This window comes from Salmo trutta, chromosome 6, assembly GCF_901001165.1.
Source record: "Salmo trutta chromosome 6, fSalTru1.1, whole genome shotgun sequence".
In the NCBI taxonomy this organism is placed as follows: domain Eukaryota; kingdom Metazoa; phylum Chordata; class Actinopteri; order Salmoniformes; family Salmonidae; genus Salmo; species Salmo trutta.
The window spans coordinates 13,775,947-13,794,804 of record NC_042962.1 but is presented as its reverse complement, the minus strand read 5'-3'; the positions used below and the strand labels follow the sequence as shown (position 1 = coordinate 13,794,804).

General features: G+C 43.3%; 1 protein-coding gene across 2 annotated transcripts; it reads right to left on the bottom strand.

Moving 5' to 3' along the window:
* Window positions 1–397: 397 nt before the first annotated feature.
* Window positions 398–18,572, bottom strand: LOC115195477 (N-alpha-acetyltransferase 50). Of its 2 annotated transcripts, none has more exons than XM_029755355.1 (5): window positions 18,376–18,572; window positions 3,776–3,912; window positions 3,526–3,645; window positions 3,175–3,241; window positions 398–2,121 (listed from the first exon to the last, which is right to left on the bottom strand). In XM_029755355.1, exons 1-5 carry the CDS (start codon window positions 18,381–18,383, stop codon window positions 1,944–1,946), a joined length of 510 nt encoding a protein of 169 aa, XP_029611215.1. In that variant the 5' UTR covers window positions 18,384–18,572; the 3' UTR covers window positions 398–1,943. The 2 variants fall into 2 exon arrangements, with proteins under 2 accessions (XP_029611215.1, XP_029611217.1); XM_029755357.1 differs by having other exon boundaries at window positions 3,776–3,909; window positions 18,376–18,570.
* Between the last annotated feature and the right edge of the window lie 286 nt (window positions 18,573–18,858).

The following is an 18,858-nucleotide window of genomic DNA, read 5'->3' as shown; positions in this document are numbered from 1 at the left end:
GAGGCGTAGGTAAACCGAAACGAATTGGAATCAAGAGATTCGGTCAATGATCCAATCAAAATGTGTACTGGGTCATACTCCTGAAATGTGGTTTGAAAGATTGACGGCTCAAGCAAGATCACAGTACAAACCATTGAAAGTCAGATTTGAGCTTGTTGTACAAAAGTGCATTTTTATACTCATGTATTTGGACTTCCTGCTGTAGAGTAAATTGCCCCTCAGGGATAATAAAGATTATCTGAGTTTAAGGAGATGATCAACATTCCCTCTGAAATACTCTTGCGCAATATGGACTAGTTTCAAATAGGCTTCTTCATTATGCTGTTTTCAGTCTGATCCATATCCCAGTCTTGGACAGTGGTTTTGGATATACAAAAAAATAAACATGAACCCACAATGCAAATAGTATTTATTTTATTTAGGTGGTTAAAAAGTCTTACAATATAGAGCTCCAGAAAATATAAAATTCTTCAAAGAAAACAAAACATGCTTTTACAACAGTGGAGGGGGGACTACTCTCCCAGCATGCAGTCGGCAAGGTTTCTCCTGGGCTTCTGGTTCTGAGGGGCCCACAGAGGAAACTCCCAAACCAACACACAACCTTCCCACAATCTTGAATAGATGGTCATGAGTGAAGCGCACAGAAAGGTTACTTGATAAATCTAGTTGACTTGGTTACAACCTCCTACTAAAGGGCCATTAAAGGTTAGTCTCGGTACCAGACAGTACTCAGGCTAACTATAAAGTGCCAATCTAAACAGAAGCATCCACAACAAACTCATTCATGCACTCCACCAAGGCAGAGAGGTCTCCATCTTATCCAGTCAATTGAACTGCTCTAGTCCTGAAATGGAGATACAATAATTGTGGCACCAATCTACTGTAAATACAGACTGGGTACTCAACCAACCCCCCCCCCCCCCCCCCCCCTTCTGGATGTCTTGTTCCATCTTTGTACTTTGACAAAAACATCAACATCTTAAGACACCAGTTATATCCTTTGATCTCATATATCTTTGCCCATCTCACACCCTGATCTCTGAGGGTTTCCAGAACTCTCTCACACAGCATCTGTGGCAAGCCCAGGAGAAGCCCTGAGCCAGTTGGCATTTAGGGGGGGGGGGGGGGGGGGGGGGGAGAGCTGAAGAGAGAATTAAAGATGGGTTGAGAAACAACCATTCAGAAACAAATAGGAGAATCCACTCCCCCAAATCTTCCCACACCTTGAAACTGTTCATCAATCCTCATGCCCATTCTATGAGGGCACTCATTTCTCCTTTTCCCCTCTGGAGTGGTGTCAGAGCTTTGACGTCACGAAGTATTGCATCCCCTATGCAAGGCTCACACTTCGCATATTGCCAGAAGAAACAGGAAGTCTCAACCACCAGTAAAAACTTCCCATAAGTCCCTGGGCTCAGGTGGTGATGGGCTGGAGTTCAGTGTTATGAAGGAGTCACCATGACAACTCAAAGCATCAATAATGTTGCCATTTGGGGACTTCCTTTGTCAACGATAATCTCTTACCGTACATTTTTTCCCTATTCAGTTCTATTGTTTTTTTTGTCGTCCAAACACCAAAGATATGTCCCCTTACCTTTATAACCGCTTTTAAAAACTCAAACACAAAAAGTATGATTTGCAAACACAGAACCACCCCCACCCCACCCCCCCAACATTTCTAAACTGTCTTAAGTCAGCAGCTTTTCTGAGCACTTTTGTATTCTGAACCCTTAGTTTAGTTTTTAAAAATCTTTTATTGGGACTCTTTTTTTGCAAAATAAAAATGCCATGTTTTGTTTTTTTAAACTTAGATTTTTTTGTTTCGCTCTTTTTAACATCCTTTGAAGAAAGTGGATGAATGTGTCGACCCATAGGCATCTGTCACAGTTCTGTTTCTGGGGGAGGTGGGGCACGACCATGCTCTTTCCCTGAGGCTGCAGCCCCTACTCGGTCTTCTGCAGCTCTTCCCCAGGGGGCGCACACGGGCTGCGCAGGCTCTTCTGAAGCACGTGGGCGTCTGCAGGCTCTATCCTCTTGTAGTAGTTCTTTTTCGTTTCGATGATCTCAAAGCCAAACTTCTGGTAGAAGTCGATGGCCGACTCGTTGCTTATCTGCACGTGACTGTCAGATGAAAGAAGAAATCCAAATCAAATAACATTTTATTTGTCACATGCTTCATAAACAGGTGTAGACCAACAGTGGAATGCTTACTTACGGGCCCTTCCCAATAACGCAGAGAAGTGAAATAATAGAACAATTATACCACAAGGAATAAATACACAATGAGTAACGATAACGTGGATATATACACAGGGTACCAGTACCGAGTCGATGTGCAGCGGTACGAGGTAATTGAGGTAGATATGTACATATAGGTAGGGGTAAAGTGACTAGGCAACAGGATAGATAATAAACTGTAGCAGCAGCGTATGTTATGAGTTACATTTACGTCATTTAGCAGACGCTCTTATCCAGAGCGACTTACAAATTGGTGCATTCACCTTATGATATCCAGTGGAACAACCACTTTACAATAGTAAGAGTTAGTGTAAAAAGGGTAAACGCAGATAGAAGCGTGTGAATTAGGAGTTAAGGGATGACAAACATTTAACTGACCACTGAGTATGCATCTCAATAGCAGGGCTTTTCCTCCATCTGCACTGATGTGAAAACAGAGAAATGGTGAAAGCAATATGGTGTATACTATGCCCATACTAGGCAATTGCTTTCACCTGTCCAGTTCTTTCACATCAACACAGTGAGCGGACATGAGAAGAGTCCATTTAGAAATACTGAGATGCACCGTAAAGAGCTTACAGACTAAGCACCAAAGGTAACAGACTTCCATGGGAGTAGGGTGGCAAATCACATGCAGTTTTGCTAGCGCCGTGGTTCGTGGTCCTCACTCCCGTGAGCGGTGCTGCTGGCTTGGCGCTCGAGACGCCAAAAGATGACATTAGCTTAAGTCTTAAGCAGCCGCTGCTCATAGTTGACCAATGAGCGGAGTTGTCAACCAATCAAACAACGTTTTAATGACAATATTCAAGCTGACAATCGGAAGCGCTGGTCTCTACATACGGTAAGCGGATTCTCTTGTGGTTCGATTGCCGATTACCGTGGCCCATCTGTAAGCGCCTTAAGACGCAGAACACAGATCCTTCATTATAGACTTACAGGTAAATGTTGTCAAAGGTGCCATCCTTCTCGCAGATGTTTAACACATGGTTCAGCATCTTTGTTCCTGGTCACAATACAAGACAGAAGATCAGGAGTTTGACAACATGTAACACCAGTGACTAGCTCTGACTTGGCAGATGGTAAATACATTTTCCCTCAATATAGTAACTATGACTGATATGTGGTTGTCCCACCTAGGTAGCTTAAGATTATGTAAAAAATGTTTAATTATATATATATTTTTAAAACATGTAAAAAAAAAACTGCAAACAGTATGAGAGGATACAAGTGAATATGGTGTGAAGCTGGCTATTGTCGATGTACGAAAACAAAAGATCTGCACCGTACCTATGCCTAACCTGCGGTAGGGCGCTAGGCAGCCCAGTGTCATGATATACAGTCTCTTCTGGTTCTGAGAGTGGTCCACTCTGCAGCACACTGCCCCCACCGCAATGTCATTGAAGTATGCTACAAACACAGGGGTCAGAGGTATCACACATCAGTGCCATGCAGCATTTTCTCATAACACACCATAAGTAAACAACCAAAACAAGTGCATCAATAGACTACGTCATTGGGCAAGCCCGTCTCGTCTTACCTAGCTTGGCGAGCTCTCCCACTTCAAGCACGTCCTTGTAGAACTTGTCATTGTAGCTGACGGGAAAGATGACCTGGTTGAGGCGTTTCAACTGTTTAATGTTGTGGGGCGTAACGTCCCCCAGCTCGATCCGGCTACTGGAACAAGAGCAGAACGGTCAACCAGCTGGGCACAGGGGGGGTCTAACCAAGCAAAACAACACACACAGATACACTAAATGATCAAAAGTATGTGGACACTTTTAAATAACTCATTCCAAACTCATGGGCATTAACATAGAGTTGGTCCCCCCTTTGCTGCTATAACAGCCTCCACTCTTCTGGGAAGGCTTTTCATTAAATGTTGGAACATTGCTGCAGGGTCTTGCTTCCATTCAGCCACAAGAGCATTAATGAGGTCGGGCACTATTGTTGAGCAATTAGATCTCGACAAACAGTTTCTGTAGGGACCTCTATTTGTGCACGGGAACATTGTCATGCTGTCAAACTGTTGCCACAATGTTGGAAGCACAGAATCATCTAGAATGTCATTCTATGCTGTAGCGTTAACATTTCCCTTCACTGGAACTAAGGGGCCTAGCCCGAACCATAAAAAATAACCCCATACCATTATTCCCCCTCCACCAAACTTTACAGTTGGCACTATGCATTAAGGCAGGTAGCATTTTCCTGGCATCTGCCAAACCCAGATTCGTCCATTGACTGGTAGATGGTGAAGAGTGTTTCATCACTCCAGACAATGTGTTTCCACTGCTCCAGAGTCCAATAGCGGCGAGTTTTACACCACTCCAGCCAACGCTTGGCATTGCACATGGTGATCTTAGGCTTGTGTGCGGCTGCTCGACCATGGAAACCCATTTCAACTCCTGACGAACAGTTCTTGTGTTGACGTGCTTCCAGAGGTTGTTTGGAACTCGGTAGTGAGACGATTATAACACGTTCCAGCATTCGGCGGTCCCGTTCAGTGAACTTGTGTGGTCTAACATTTTGCAGGTGAGCCATTGTTGCTCCTAGACATATCCTCTTCACAATAACATCACTTACAGTTGAGCGGGGCAGCTCTAGCAAGGCAGAAATTTGACAAACTGACTTGTTGGGAAGGTAGCATCTTATGACGGTGCCACGTTGAAAGTCACTGAGCTCTTCAGTAAGGCCATTCTACTGCCAATGTTTGTCTATGGAGAATGCATGGCTCTCAATGTTACACACCTGTCAGCAGTGGTTGTGGCTGGAATCGCCGAATTCACTAATTTGAAGGGGTACCCACATACTTTTAATGTGGCACTCATATCCACAGCGACTGATCCACAGGTGGTCATGGTATGTGTACACAAGGCACAACTCACATTAAGTATTTTGGTAAACACAGATGTCTAACAGTGCCTGAGGACATGATCTGGTCTGCCTTGAGCTCTTCTAGGGAGCTGGCTGGGCAGCCAGTTCTCCTGCCACTGTGTGCCACCTGGACCAGCCCAGATGCATTGACAGCTGCCACCTGTCATCCCAACAGGTTAACAGTGGCATCATGCACACAGCACTACACCAGACACAAAATCTGCCCCCCAAGGCAAAACCCCACATTAATTCAATTGGGATGACTGTCATGTTACATGCAGCTACATGCAATCTTTATGCATGTAAACAGCCTTTCCTGTGTGCCTTGATCATGAAAGATTAAGCATGTTTAGGTAAATGTCAATCTCTGGGACTGAGAGTTTGTTTTCATGTCTCTTGAGTTTGACCATTTGCCTCCAATTGATTTACTCCTGGGAGCGCACAGAGGTATTTATAGGGCGACTCATGTTAAAACCTGCTGACAACAGCTGCTGGTCACGTGTTCGACAGCAGTCAGACAGGCCGGATAGAGTGACAGCAGAGACCTGGCGACATTGCCAATATTCAAATCTAAGACATCTGCTCTGAGACCCCACCATTAGTCTGTACCCCCAGGGGTACGACAAATAAAAATGTGATAAAATTATTTATTTTTTTTAATTCTTTTTTTCTTCACATTTTCAAACAGTGCATTTATATTTTTCAACAGGGCAATACATTTGGGTGAGGTTTTTTCCTCACCTGAGTAGCCTTGTTTCACTGCCAAAAATAAACTTAAACCATCTAGTGTTTAGCGAAATTAGTCAAATACATGTGCCTAGTCAAATAATTAACATCCAATCACATTAACCGTTACTCTCTCGCGGGAAACCTTCACTCTTGCGTAGACATTTAGAAACGAAACATGACAATGTGAAAAATAAGCCACAGGAGTTTTTTGGGCGAGAATAAAGACGACTTTCAAGTAGTAAGACATGTATAAAAGCAACAGATACCATTAATAAGAAGGGGCTAGAAGCATCTTATATGGTGAGCTACCGAGTGGCTAGGATAGGCAAGCCCCATACTATTGTGGAGGACTTCATTCTTCCTGCTGCTGTGGATATGGCTGGGACAATGCTGGGGGAAAAGGCCAAATAATCTAAACAGACAATGCCTTCATCAAACACTGTTTCACGACGCATCAGTGACATGGCAGGAGATGTTTTGAAACAATAACTTCTTCGCATACAAGCCTGTGAATTCTATGCGTTATAGCTGGATGAGTCAACAGATGTGGCGGGCCTGGCACAGCTCCTGGTATATGTCCGTTACGTTTATGGGGGGGGTCAAATAAGGAAGACATCCTCTTCTGCAAACTAGGACAACATGAGAGGATATTTTTAAAGTACTGGACAGCTTTGTGACATCGAATGGACTTTGTTGGTATCTGTACTGATTGCGCAAAAGCCATGACAGGGAGACATAGTGGAGTGGTAACGCACGTGCAAGCAGTTGCTCCCGACGCCACTTGGGTACACTGCAGCATCCACAGAGAGGCTCTTGCTTCCAACGAAATGCCTGACAGCTTGAAAGACGTTTTGGACACTTCAGTGAAAATGGTTAACTTTTTTAAAGCAAGGCCCCTGAACTCGTGTATTTTCTGCACTATGCAATGATATGGGCAGCGACCATGTAACGCTTTTACAACATACAGAAGTGCGCTGGTTAACAAGAGGCAAAGTATTGACGGTTTTTTAATTGAGAGACGAGCTTAAAGTTCTCTTTACTGACCATCATTTTCACTTGTCTGACCACTTGCATGATGACAAGTTTCTCACATGACTGGCCTATCTGGGTGATGTTTTTTCTTGCCTGAATTATCTGAATCTAGGATTACAGGGACTCTCCGCAAATGAACAAGCTTACGGACAACGTCAAATGTGATATAGGGAAGCACATGAGTGAGCTGGGTGCACAATTACTTTCCCAAAACAGTTGACAACTGGATTCGTTATCTCTTTCATGCAAGTCCACTTACCGATATCTGAACAAGAGAGCCTCATTGAAATTGCAACAAGCAGGTCTGTGAAAATTGAATTTAATCAGAAGCTACTGCCAGATTTCTGGATAGGGCTGCGCTCAGAGTTTCTTGCCTTGGCAAATTGCGCTGTTAAGACACTGATGCCCTTAGCAACCACGTACCTATGCGAGAGTGGATTCTCGACCCTCACTAGCATGAAAATTAAATACAGGCACAGACGGTGTGTGGAAAATGACTTAAAACTGAGACTCTCTCCAATACAACCCAACATTGCAGAGTTATGTGCATCCTTTCAAGCACACCCTTCTCATTAACCGTTGGTGAGTTTTTTTAATGAACAAATAAGGTTTTATATGTAAGCTAGCTAAATAACGAGCAAAATTACTGATTACTATATTATTATTTGTGCCCTGGTCCTATAAGAGATCTTTGTCACTTCCCACAAGCCGGGTTGTGACAAACTCCCTCGTTCTTATTAGTGATGCACCGACGTGACATTTTTGGCCGATGCCGATATCTGACATTTTCCTTGCCCCCCAAAAAGTGTGGCCTTTTAAGCATTCTATTACAGTTAAATAGTTGACACAGAGGTCTAAGGCACTGCATCTCAGTGCACAGGGTGTCACTACAGTCCCTGGTTCAAATCCAGGCTGTATCACAACAGGCCATATTTGGGAGTCCCATAGGCCGGCGCACAATTGGCCCAGCGTCGTCCGGGCCGTCATTGTAAATAAGAATTTGTTCTTAACTGACTTGCCTAGTTAAATAAAGGTTACACACACGCACACCAAAAAGTTATTTTGTTGGCATTTATGTATGTCCCCATTACCAGTAAAACATAATCAAAACCTATTTCTTTCATTTACTTGCTGTGCTGTTTCGTTGTTCATGTGTTCAGTCGTTTCATCCTCAATCAGGATTTCTACGGAATGCCGTTTGGGTCTTTCCATGCCAAAAAAAGATACGTCAAATAAGCTTGTTGACCAATCAGGACCTGAATAATACTGCACGTCACAATAATTTAACGCGTTCATTAATTTTAAAGTTATTACATATTAATTACACCATCACTCATTTCATATGTCACAACGATTCATCAATACGTATGCTATGATGCTGGTAAAATTGTCTTGCGCATCTATCAGTGCAGGTCATTAAAAAAAAAGCTAGCTAGCTCATGAATGCAAACAATGTTCTTCCCCAAAAACATAGGAAAACAACAATCCAGGTGTCATCTAAAATAACCATAATTTATAAGACAGTTCTTATTTGATTAATGGTGGTCAGACCCATCTATGTGAAGCTAGCCACAATAAGGATTAGCCACAATAGTGGACTTTGCAGTTAGCCTTCAAAATTAAAGTATGACAATTATTCTATTTCTATTCATTTGCATCACTGTCAATGTCATACTTTTATTTTGAAGGAAAAACCGAAAATTCCACTATTGTGCCTAATCCTTATTGTGGCTAGCTTCACAACACATAACCAGGTCCGGTCTGGCCTCACTAGCCAGATAAAGCTAGATGGCTGCTTATAACGTTAGCTTTGGGCAACACGGTTAAGTAGCCGGCTAGCTATTTACTTTCATGAATTGAAGTTCAATTTCCATAGGCGAACAACAACTTACAAGGATTCCTAAATCTTTGCTAAGAATAATGAAAACGACTGCAGTTTCTACTGCTCATTGTTTTCAGGCTGGTTGTATTGGTGCTAGCTAGGTACCAAGCTAAAGCTAGCTACCCCAGTAACTAGCTTTAATAAAGCATAATTTGTTGCAGTCGAACAAATTATGCTTTAATACCAACGCGGTATTGGAAACACATCGTTCGTGGCCGGTGTTTGCTTGTTTGCAGACTTTTGTGTACAGCTTTGACAGTGCTACTGTATCTTTTTGACGCGCAAAGACCCAAACGGTGTTCCATAGTATGCATGTTGTGAAGCTAATAGCAGTGACGCTATTACTGTGCAACTCCGGTAGGGCAACATCTGGAAAAACAGTGCCCTTGTTAGTGTGTACCGGTGCTCGACCAGTCGGCGAAAGCCAACATCTCCCACGACAGAGAACGGTTGACTGTCAAGGGCAATGAATTCCATTATCTTGGCTTTAATGGATTTCGCCTTTGAGTTGTCTTGCTGAAAATGTCTTACTCTTTCAAATGACTGCTCGACTTGTTGACTGCTCTATCCACACAGCAGACATTGTGGGCTAGGTTAGGAATGCTGTGTTGTAAGTGTAGAGCAAAGTTTTACGTGGCGTCATCGGTTTTTAACGTCGGCGTTAAACTAGACATCTGGCCGATACCGATGTTGGCATTTTTAAGCTAATATCGGCCGATTCTTATATGTTCACTGATATATCGTGCATCCCTAATTCTTATGTTTAATAAATGTAACTTAGTGTGTTTGTGGCAGGCTTACAATGATGGCAAAAAAACAACATTTGAGAGTGTGATGACCCTGGTGCTAGTGGGGTACGCAGCTGGAGGTTGAATGAAGGGGTACGGGACTATAAAAAGTTTGGTAACCACTGTTAGGGGAACTTGTTTAGTAAATAAGCAAACAACCTGAAATTATGGTTTGATTATGTATCAACATGGAATCTACACATCAGTCTTATTTGATCCACTATCGGTAGGATTTCTTCCCTGTTGATAGAATCACTTAGCCACATATACTGTATACGTTACATTGTATCTAGCCCTTGATCATGACTGAGTTCCATTACACACAAATCATTGGACGAACGCATCTTATGTACGGGGGAGTTAACGCGCATCGCTTGCGGTACGGTTTTGGAAGCATAAGAACTTTGTTTCATATCAGCAAGAAATACATTTTCTAAAAACAAAAAAGGTTAAATTGATACACACCTTTATAGTCCAAGGACCTTACATGTTCTGTTTCGAGGTGAATTGGCTCTGGATGCCAAAACAGCCAAATGATCTATCTAAACGTGAATAGATTCTCAATTGCGGTGCAGTTCAATAAACATAAATCCCTAAATCCATATCACATCAAAATAATTTCACAAATGCAAAATATACACTTACTGTTAAAACTGGTTTTAACACAGTTGCAGCCTACAGTATTTTTCAGTGACAACACATTTGTGGTGTCTTCAGTTTACACACAGGTGTTCGGAGACGCATGTGGCTAATTAGCACAGGTAGTCCACTCCGGCTGTTCTCCGTTAACAAGCGCTGTAACATGGAAATATTGCCATTTGGAACCCTAACACTATAAGAGTTAACCTTAGGCTCCTTTAGTCCATTATTGGGCTACCTTGTATAACTTCACTTACACTAGCTAGCTGTGTGTTACCTACAGTAACAAAACTTAGCTATTCACAACGGATCCACTTGGGAACTGATATTTTGTAACCTTGGCAGATAGGGGACGACTACCTGAAAGCACATTGGTTAACAGCCTGGTCTCAGACTAGAGGTATCATAGTAATTGTTATTCTGAGCTACTCAAATTAGTATAATGTTTGGTATGGTTACGAGTCCAACGGTTGCAAGTTCGAATCTCATCACGGACAACTTAAGCATTTTAGCTAATTAGCAACTTTTCAACTATACTGAACAAAAATATGAACGCAACATGTAAATTATTGTTACCATGTTTCAGGAGCTGAAATTAAAGATCCCAGAAATGTTCCATATGGACAAAAAGTTTATCTAAAATGTTCACATATTGTGAACAAATTTGTTTACATCCCTGTTTAATGAGCATTTCTCCTTTGCCAAGATAATCCATCTACCTGACAGTTGTGGCATATCAAGAAGCCGATAAAACAGCATGATCATTACACAGAGGCACCTTGTGCTGGGGACAATAAAAGGCCACTCTAAAATGAGCACGTTTGTCACAACACAAAGCCACAGATGTCTCAAGTTGATGGAGTGTGGAAGAGCGAGACAGGATTGTGTCAAGAGACAGATCTGTGGAAGGATTTTGTTTTTATTCTGCAGCATTGAAGGTCCGCAAGAACACAGTGACCATCCTTAAATGGAAGAAGTTTGGAACCACCAAGACTAAGTTGGCCACCCGGCCAAACTGAGCAATCGGGGGAGAAGGGCCTTGGTCAGGGAGGTGACCAAGAACCTGATGGTCTCGGACAGAGCTCATGAGTTACTCTGTGGAAATGGGAGAACCTTCCAGAAGGTCAAACATCTCTGCAGAACTCCACCAATCAGGCCTTTATGGTAGAGTGGCAAGACGGAAGCCACTCGTCGGTAAAAGGCACATGGCAGTCTGCTTGGAGTTTGCCAAAAGGCACCTAAAGGACTCTGACCATGAGAAACAAGATTCTCTGGTCGGATGAAACCAAGATTGAAATCTTTGGCCTAATGCCAAGTGTCACATCCGAAGGAAACAAGGCAGAATCCCTGCAGTGAAGCATGGTGGTGTCAGCATCATGCTGCAAGGATGTTTTTCAGTGGCAGGGACTGGGAGACCTAAAGATAGCGCCGAAGAACATGGCTGACGTTTTACATTCTCCCAACCAATTGTGCTATTTTTTGCATTTTGTGTAACTTATTTTGTACATAATATTGCTGCTACCGTCTCTTATGACTGAAAATAACTTCCGGAAATCAGAACAGCGATTACTCACCGCGGACTGGAAGAAACTTTTTCCTTTAACGAGTCCGAAGAGAAGGACATACTGCTTTCACTGGAACAGGCCCAGATCCCCGTCATTTGGTTGAAGAAAATATGCAGTTAAAGGGGCCGCAGATCGGGCAGCCTTCTGAGAATCCATAGGCCAGCGAGTAAACTCCCACTGCCACCCATTCTTCTTGCCAAAGTGCAATCATTGGAAAACAAAATTGTTGACCTATGATTAAGATTATCCTACCAATGGGACATTAAAACTGTAATATCTTATGTTTCACCGAGACAGATATAGAGCTGGAGGGATTTTCCACGCACCGGCAGAACAGAGAAGCTATGTCTGGTAAGACAAGGGGTGGGGGTGTGTGTCTATGTCAATAACAGCTGGTAGGCAATGTCTAATATTAAAGAAGTCTCGAGGTATTACTGGCCTGAGAATAGTACCTTATGATAAGCTGTAGGCCACACTATCTACCAAAAGAGTTCTCATCTAAACTCAGCAAAAAAAGAAACGTTCCTTTTTCAGGACCCCGTCTTTCAAAGATAATTCGTAAAAATCCAAATAACTTCACAGATCTTCATTGTAAAGGGTATAAACACTGTTTCCCATGCTTTTTCAATGAATCATAAACAATTAATGAACATGCACCTGTGGAACGGTCGTTAAGACACTAACAGCTTACAGACGGTAGGTAATTAATGTCACAGTTATGAAAACTTAGTAGAAAGGCCTCTTTAGGGTCCTAACTCTGAAAAACACCAAAAGAAAGATGCCCAGGGTTCCTGCTCATCTGCATGAACGTGCCTTAGGCATGCTGCAAGGAGGCATGAGGACTGCAGATGTGGCCAGGGCAATAAATTGCAATGTCCGTACTGTGAGACGCCTAAGACAGCGCTACAGGGAGACAGGACGGACAGCTGACCGTCCTCGCAGCGGCAGACCACGTGTAACAACACCTGCACAGGACTGTCCGCAATAGGCTGAGAGCGACTGGACTGAGGGCTTGTAGGCCTGTTGTAAGACAGGTCCTCACCAGACATCACCGGCAACAATGTCGCCTATGGGCACAAACCCACCGTCGCTGGACCAGACAGGACCGGCCAAAAGTGCTCTTCACTGACGAGTCGCGGTTTTGTCTCACCAGGGGTGATGGTCGGATTCGCGTTTATCGTCGAAGGAATGAGCGTTACACCGAGGCCTGTACTCTGGAGCGGGATCGATTTGGAGGTGGAGGGTCCGTCATGGTCTGGAGCGGTGTGTCACAGCATCATCAGACTGCCTGCAATGACAAGCTCAGTCTCAACGCTGTGCGTTACAGGGAAGACATCCTCCCCCTCATGCGATACCCTTCCTGCAGGCTCATCCTGACATGACCCACCAGCATGACAATGCCACCAGCCATACTGCTCGTTCTGTGCGTGATTTCCTGCAAGACAGGAATGTCAGTGTTCTGCCATGGCCAGCGAGGAGCCCAGATCTCAATCCCATTGAGCACGTCAAATGACACGGATGCTACACTAAAGGACTGTTTTGCTAGCACAGACGGGAATATGTTCCAGGAATCATCCAATGGCATGAGGAGTACACCACCCCAGTCACCGGTTTCATCAATAAGTGCATCAACGACGTCATCCCCACAGTTACCGTACGTACATATCCCAACCAGAAGTCATGGATTACAGGCAACATCCGCATCGAGCTAAAGGCTGGAGCTGCCGCTTTCAAGGAGCGGGAGACTAATCCTGACGCTTACAAGAAATCCCGCTATGCCCTCAGACAAACCATCAAACAAGCAAAGCGTCAATACAGAATTAAGATTGAATCCTACTACACCGGAACACTGTTATGGAGACCAGACGAGCTAAATGCCTTTAATGCTCGCGTCAAGGCAAGCAACACTGAGGCATGCACAAGAGCACCAGCTGTTCTGGCTGACGCTCTCGGTAGCCGATGTGAGCAAGACCTTTAAACAGGCCAACATTCAAAGCCGCTGGGCCAGACGGATTACCAGGGCGTGTACTCAAAGCATGTGCGGACCAACTGTCAAGTGTCTTCACTGACATTTTCAACCTCTCCCTGACCGAGTCTGTAATACCTACATGTTTTAAGCAGACCGTCATAGTCCCTGTGCCCAAGAAAGCGAAGGTAACCTGCCTCAATGATTACCGCCCCATAACTCACGTCAGTAGCCATGAAGTGCTTTGAAAGGCTGGTCATGGCTCACAACAGCATCCTCCCGGACACCCTAGACCCACTCCGATTCGCATACCGCCCCAACAGATCCACAGATCACGCAATCTCAATCGCACTCCACACTGCCCTTTCCCACCTGGACAAAAGAAACACCTATGTGAGAATGCTGTTCATTGACTACAGCTCAGTGTTCAACACCATAGTGCCCACGAAGCTCATCACTAAGCTAAGAACTCTGGGACTAAACACCTCCCTCTGCAACTGGATCCTGGACTTCCTGACGGACCGCTCCCAGGTGGTACGAGTCGGCAACAACACGTCTGCCACGCTGATCGTTAACACTGGGGCCCCTCAGGGGGGTGTACTTAGTCCCCTCCTGTACTCCCTGTTCACCCACGACTGCGTGGCCAAACTGGACTCAAACACCATCATTAACCTCTCTGGCGCATGTGGGACGAATTCGTCCCACCTACGTAACAGCCACCTGAATTCAGTGGCGCGATTTTTGAATCGTTTGAAATACTATTACTTCAATTTCTCAAACATATGACTATTTTACAGCTATTTAAAGACAAGACTCTCCTTAATCTAACCACACAGTCCGATTTCAAAAAGGCTTTACAACGAAAGCAAAACATTAGATTATGTCAGGAGAGTGCCCAGCCAGAAATAATCAGACACCCATTTTTCAAGCTAGCATATGATGTCACAAAAACCCAAACCACAGCTAAATGCAGCACTAACCTTTTATGATCTTCATCAGATGACACACCTAGGACATTATGTTATACAATACATGCATGTCTGTTCAATCAAGTTCATATTTATATCAAAAAACAGCTTTTTACATTAGCATGTGACGTTCAGAAAAAGCATACCCCCTGCAAACCTCCGGGGAATTTACTAACAGTTTGCTAAATTACTCACGATAAACGTTCACAAAAAGCATAACAATTATTTTAAGAATTATAGATACATTACTCCTCTATGCACTCGATATGTCCGATTTTAAAATAGCTTTTCGGATGAAGCACATTTTGCAATATTCTAAGTACATAGCCCAGCCATCACGGGCTAGCTATTTAGACACCCACCCAGTTCAGCCTTCACCAAAATCACATTTCCTATAAGAAAAATGTTCTTACCTTTCCTGTTCTTCGTCAGAATGCACTCCCAGAACTTCTACTTCAATAACAAATGTAGGTTTGGTCCCAAATAATCCATTGTTATATCCAAACAGCGACGTTTTGTTCGTGAGTTCTAGACACTATCAGAATGCTACATCACGGTCACGAGCATGGCGCATGGCGTGACAAAAAATGTCTAAATATTCCATTACCGTACTTCGAAGCATGTCAACCGCTGTTTAAAACCAATTTTTATGCCATTTATCTCGTAGAAAAGCGATAATATTCCGACCGGGAATCTGCAATGAGCCTAAACAGCCGAATGAAATTTCTCCACGGGGGCAAATCGTGCACGCGCCTCATTCAATGGTCCTCTGATCGGCCACTTGGAAAAGGCGATAATCTGTTTCAGCCAGAGGCCGCCTCGTCATCGTTCAGGTTTTTCCCGGGTTCTGAGAGCCTATTGGAGCCCTAGGAATTGTCACGTTACAGCTAAGATCCTTACTCTTCAATAAACAGATGCAAGACGCACAACTCCTTGTCAGACAGGCCACTTCCTGCATGAAACCTTGTCAGGTTTTTGCCTGCCATAGGAGTTCTGTTATGCTCACAGACACCATTCAAACAGTTTTAGAAACTTTAGGGTGTTTTCTATCCAAACCTGAACAATAATATGCATATTCTAGCTTCTGAGTTGGTGTAGGAGGCAGTTAAAAATGGGCACATATTTTTTCCAAAATTCTCAATACTGCCCCCTATCCCAAACAGGTTAAGTTTGCTGACGACACAACAGTGGTAGGCCTAATCACTGACAACAATGAGACAGCCTATAGAGAGGTCAGAGAACTGGTAGTATGGTGCCAGGACAACAACCTCTCCCTCAATGTGAGCAAGACAAAGGAGCTGATTGTTGACTACAGGAAAAGGAGGGCTGAACAGGCCCCCATTAACATTGACAGGGCTGTAGTGGAGCGGGTCGAGAGTTTCAAGTTCCTTGACACCGACTATAATAGTCGGAGGAACGCCCATAAAATTGTCAGACTCCAGTCACCTAAGTTATAGACTTTTCTCTGCTACCGCACGGCAAGCGGTACCGGAACGACAAGTCTAGGACCAAAAGGCTCCTAAACAGCTTCCACCCCCAAGCCATAAGACTGCTGAACAATTAATAAAATCGCCACTGGACTATTTACATTGACTCGTCAAATCAAACTTTATTTGTCACATGCGCCATATACAACAAGTGTAGACCTTACCGTGAAATGTGTACTTACAAGCCCTTAACCAACAGTTCAGTTCAAGAAGAGTTAAGAAAATATTTACCAAATAGACTAAAGTAAAAAAAGAAAAGAAAAAAAAGTAACACAATAACAATGCTATATACAGGGGGTACCGAGACAGTGTGCGGGGGTACAAGTTAGTTGAGGTCATTTGTACATGTAGGTAGGGGTGTTGTGACTATGCATAGATGATATGCCGTGCTACTCGGCGGTTTTTGTACACTGTTGATAAACCGCCGAGTAGCATCTATGCATAGTCACAACACCCCTACCTACATGTACAAATGACCTCAACTAACTTGTACCCCCGCACACTGTCTCGGTACCCCCTGTATATAGCATTGTTATTGTGTTACTTTTTATTCTTTTTTTTTTTTTTACTTTAGTCTATTTGGTAAATATTTTCTTAACTCTTCTTGAACTGAACTGTTGGTTAAGGACTTGTAAGTACACATTTCACGGTAAGGTCTACACTTGTTGTATATGGCGCATGTGACAAATAAAGTTTGATTTGACTAGTCAGCATCGAATGAAAGATGAACGAAGCAAAGTACAGAGACCCTCAAGAAAACCTGCTCTAGAGAGCTCAGGACCTCAGACTGGGGCTAAGGTTTACTTTCCAACAGGACAAAGACCCTTAACACACAGCCAAGACTACGCAGGAGTTGCTTCGGGACAAGTCTCTGAATGTCCTCGAGTGGCCTAGCCACTGCCCAGACTTGAACCTGATCTAATATCTCTGGAGAGACCTGAAAATAGCTGTGCAGCGACACACCCCATTCAACCTGACAGAGCTTGAGAGGATCTGCTGAGAAGAATGGGAGAAACTGCCCAAATACAGGTGTGCCAAGCTTGTAGCGTCATACCCAAGACTCAAGGCTGTAATTGCTGTTTCAACAAAGTAATGAGTAAAGGGGCTGAATACTTATGTAAATGTAATATTTTAATGTTTAATAAATCAGCTGTTGATGAGGCAAAAAACAACATAATCCATTTTAGAATAAGGCTGTAATGTAACAAAATGTGGAACAACTCAAGGCATCGGAATACTTTCTGAATGCACTGTATAATACGAATATGTACAGAATAATACAAAAAAATGCTCAGAGCATGTTGTGGTTTATGGTTGATGCTCACGCCCCAAACAGTAGTTGAATCAATGGGTTACTTGAGTCATTTTAAGATTGCCTAATAAACTAGTTAACGTCAGCGAAATACACTCCTTCACAGAAACCAGTAATACTAGCCAATGGCTAAATATGATTGTCAAAATGTACTGACCAACGTCAGCATGCTACTAGGTAGTACTGTTGCAGCTTTAATCTAATTTGTTCCAAGTTAAATTAGCTAGCAAGTGTTAGCTACTTTACTTAGCTAGCGGCTAGGTAGGGAACGTTAGCTAACGTAGCTTTTTGAACAAGCTTGGAGTTGTGTGGCGTAAAGTAGCCTTGTAATTAACTATAGTTACGTCAAAGTAGAGCGGACTTCAAACGTTTCAAAATCCAGCTAACGTTAGTTAGCTAACTAGCTCCACGAACTAACAGGCATGTTACAAACTAGGGCGGCAGGGTAGCCTAGTGGTTAGAGCGTTGGACTAGTAACCGAAAGGTTGCAAGTTCAAATCCCCGAGCTGACAAGGTACAAATCTGCCGTTCCTGTTCCTAGGCCGTCATTGAAAATAAGGATTTGTTCTTAACTGACTTGCCTAGTTAAATAGAGGTAAAATGAAAAACTTGGGACTTTTTGTTAAAAGTTTAATTTGATGGAAAATGCACGCGCTACTAGCCACACTTAGCAGGTTAAATATGTTATATGCTAACTAGTTAACCAATGAGATACTGTGTCTAATAACTGGTAGAGACGAAAATCACTGCTGTTATTTTACCTAACCGTGCAAACGGTTTAGCTAGCCGTTAGCATTGCAACCACCTCTCCCGCCCCCCGTTGAAAAAAAAAAAAGACAAGAAAAAAAACTTTACCCGTGCTAGGAACACAGACATCTCTTTTAATGGCTTTACTCACCCTTTCATTGTAAACTACTGTTATTCTTTAGTTTCGATGTGGTTGAAGTTCTGAGTAGTTTACAGTTCGGGTAGAGGAATTTTGACAGACTTGGTGTTTCCTCCTGTCGTACCCTCCACATGTATGTTGCTAGCTGTTAGCTTAGCTACCGCACTCCTCCACAGTCAACTCTGACCCCGCATGCGCAGAAAGTCACTTCTTCTTCGGTGGGGTTTATTGGCGGTTGGCATCCAACGTTATGGTGCATTACCGCCACCTACTGTACTGGAGTGTGGGCCAGAGACAGGGAGAAACTAAATCCTACCCGCGAGCCCAGTTGCTCTTAATAAAAAAGATAACAACATATTGGAGACTATGTCTAATGACATTATACTAAACAGACTCTTTAAACTAATTTCCTGTATCCCCTTCTCCCTCGTAATAGATCTCAGCCTCTCTCTTTCCCTCTGATACTGCCCACACTGTAGCGATACAAGCTCAACG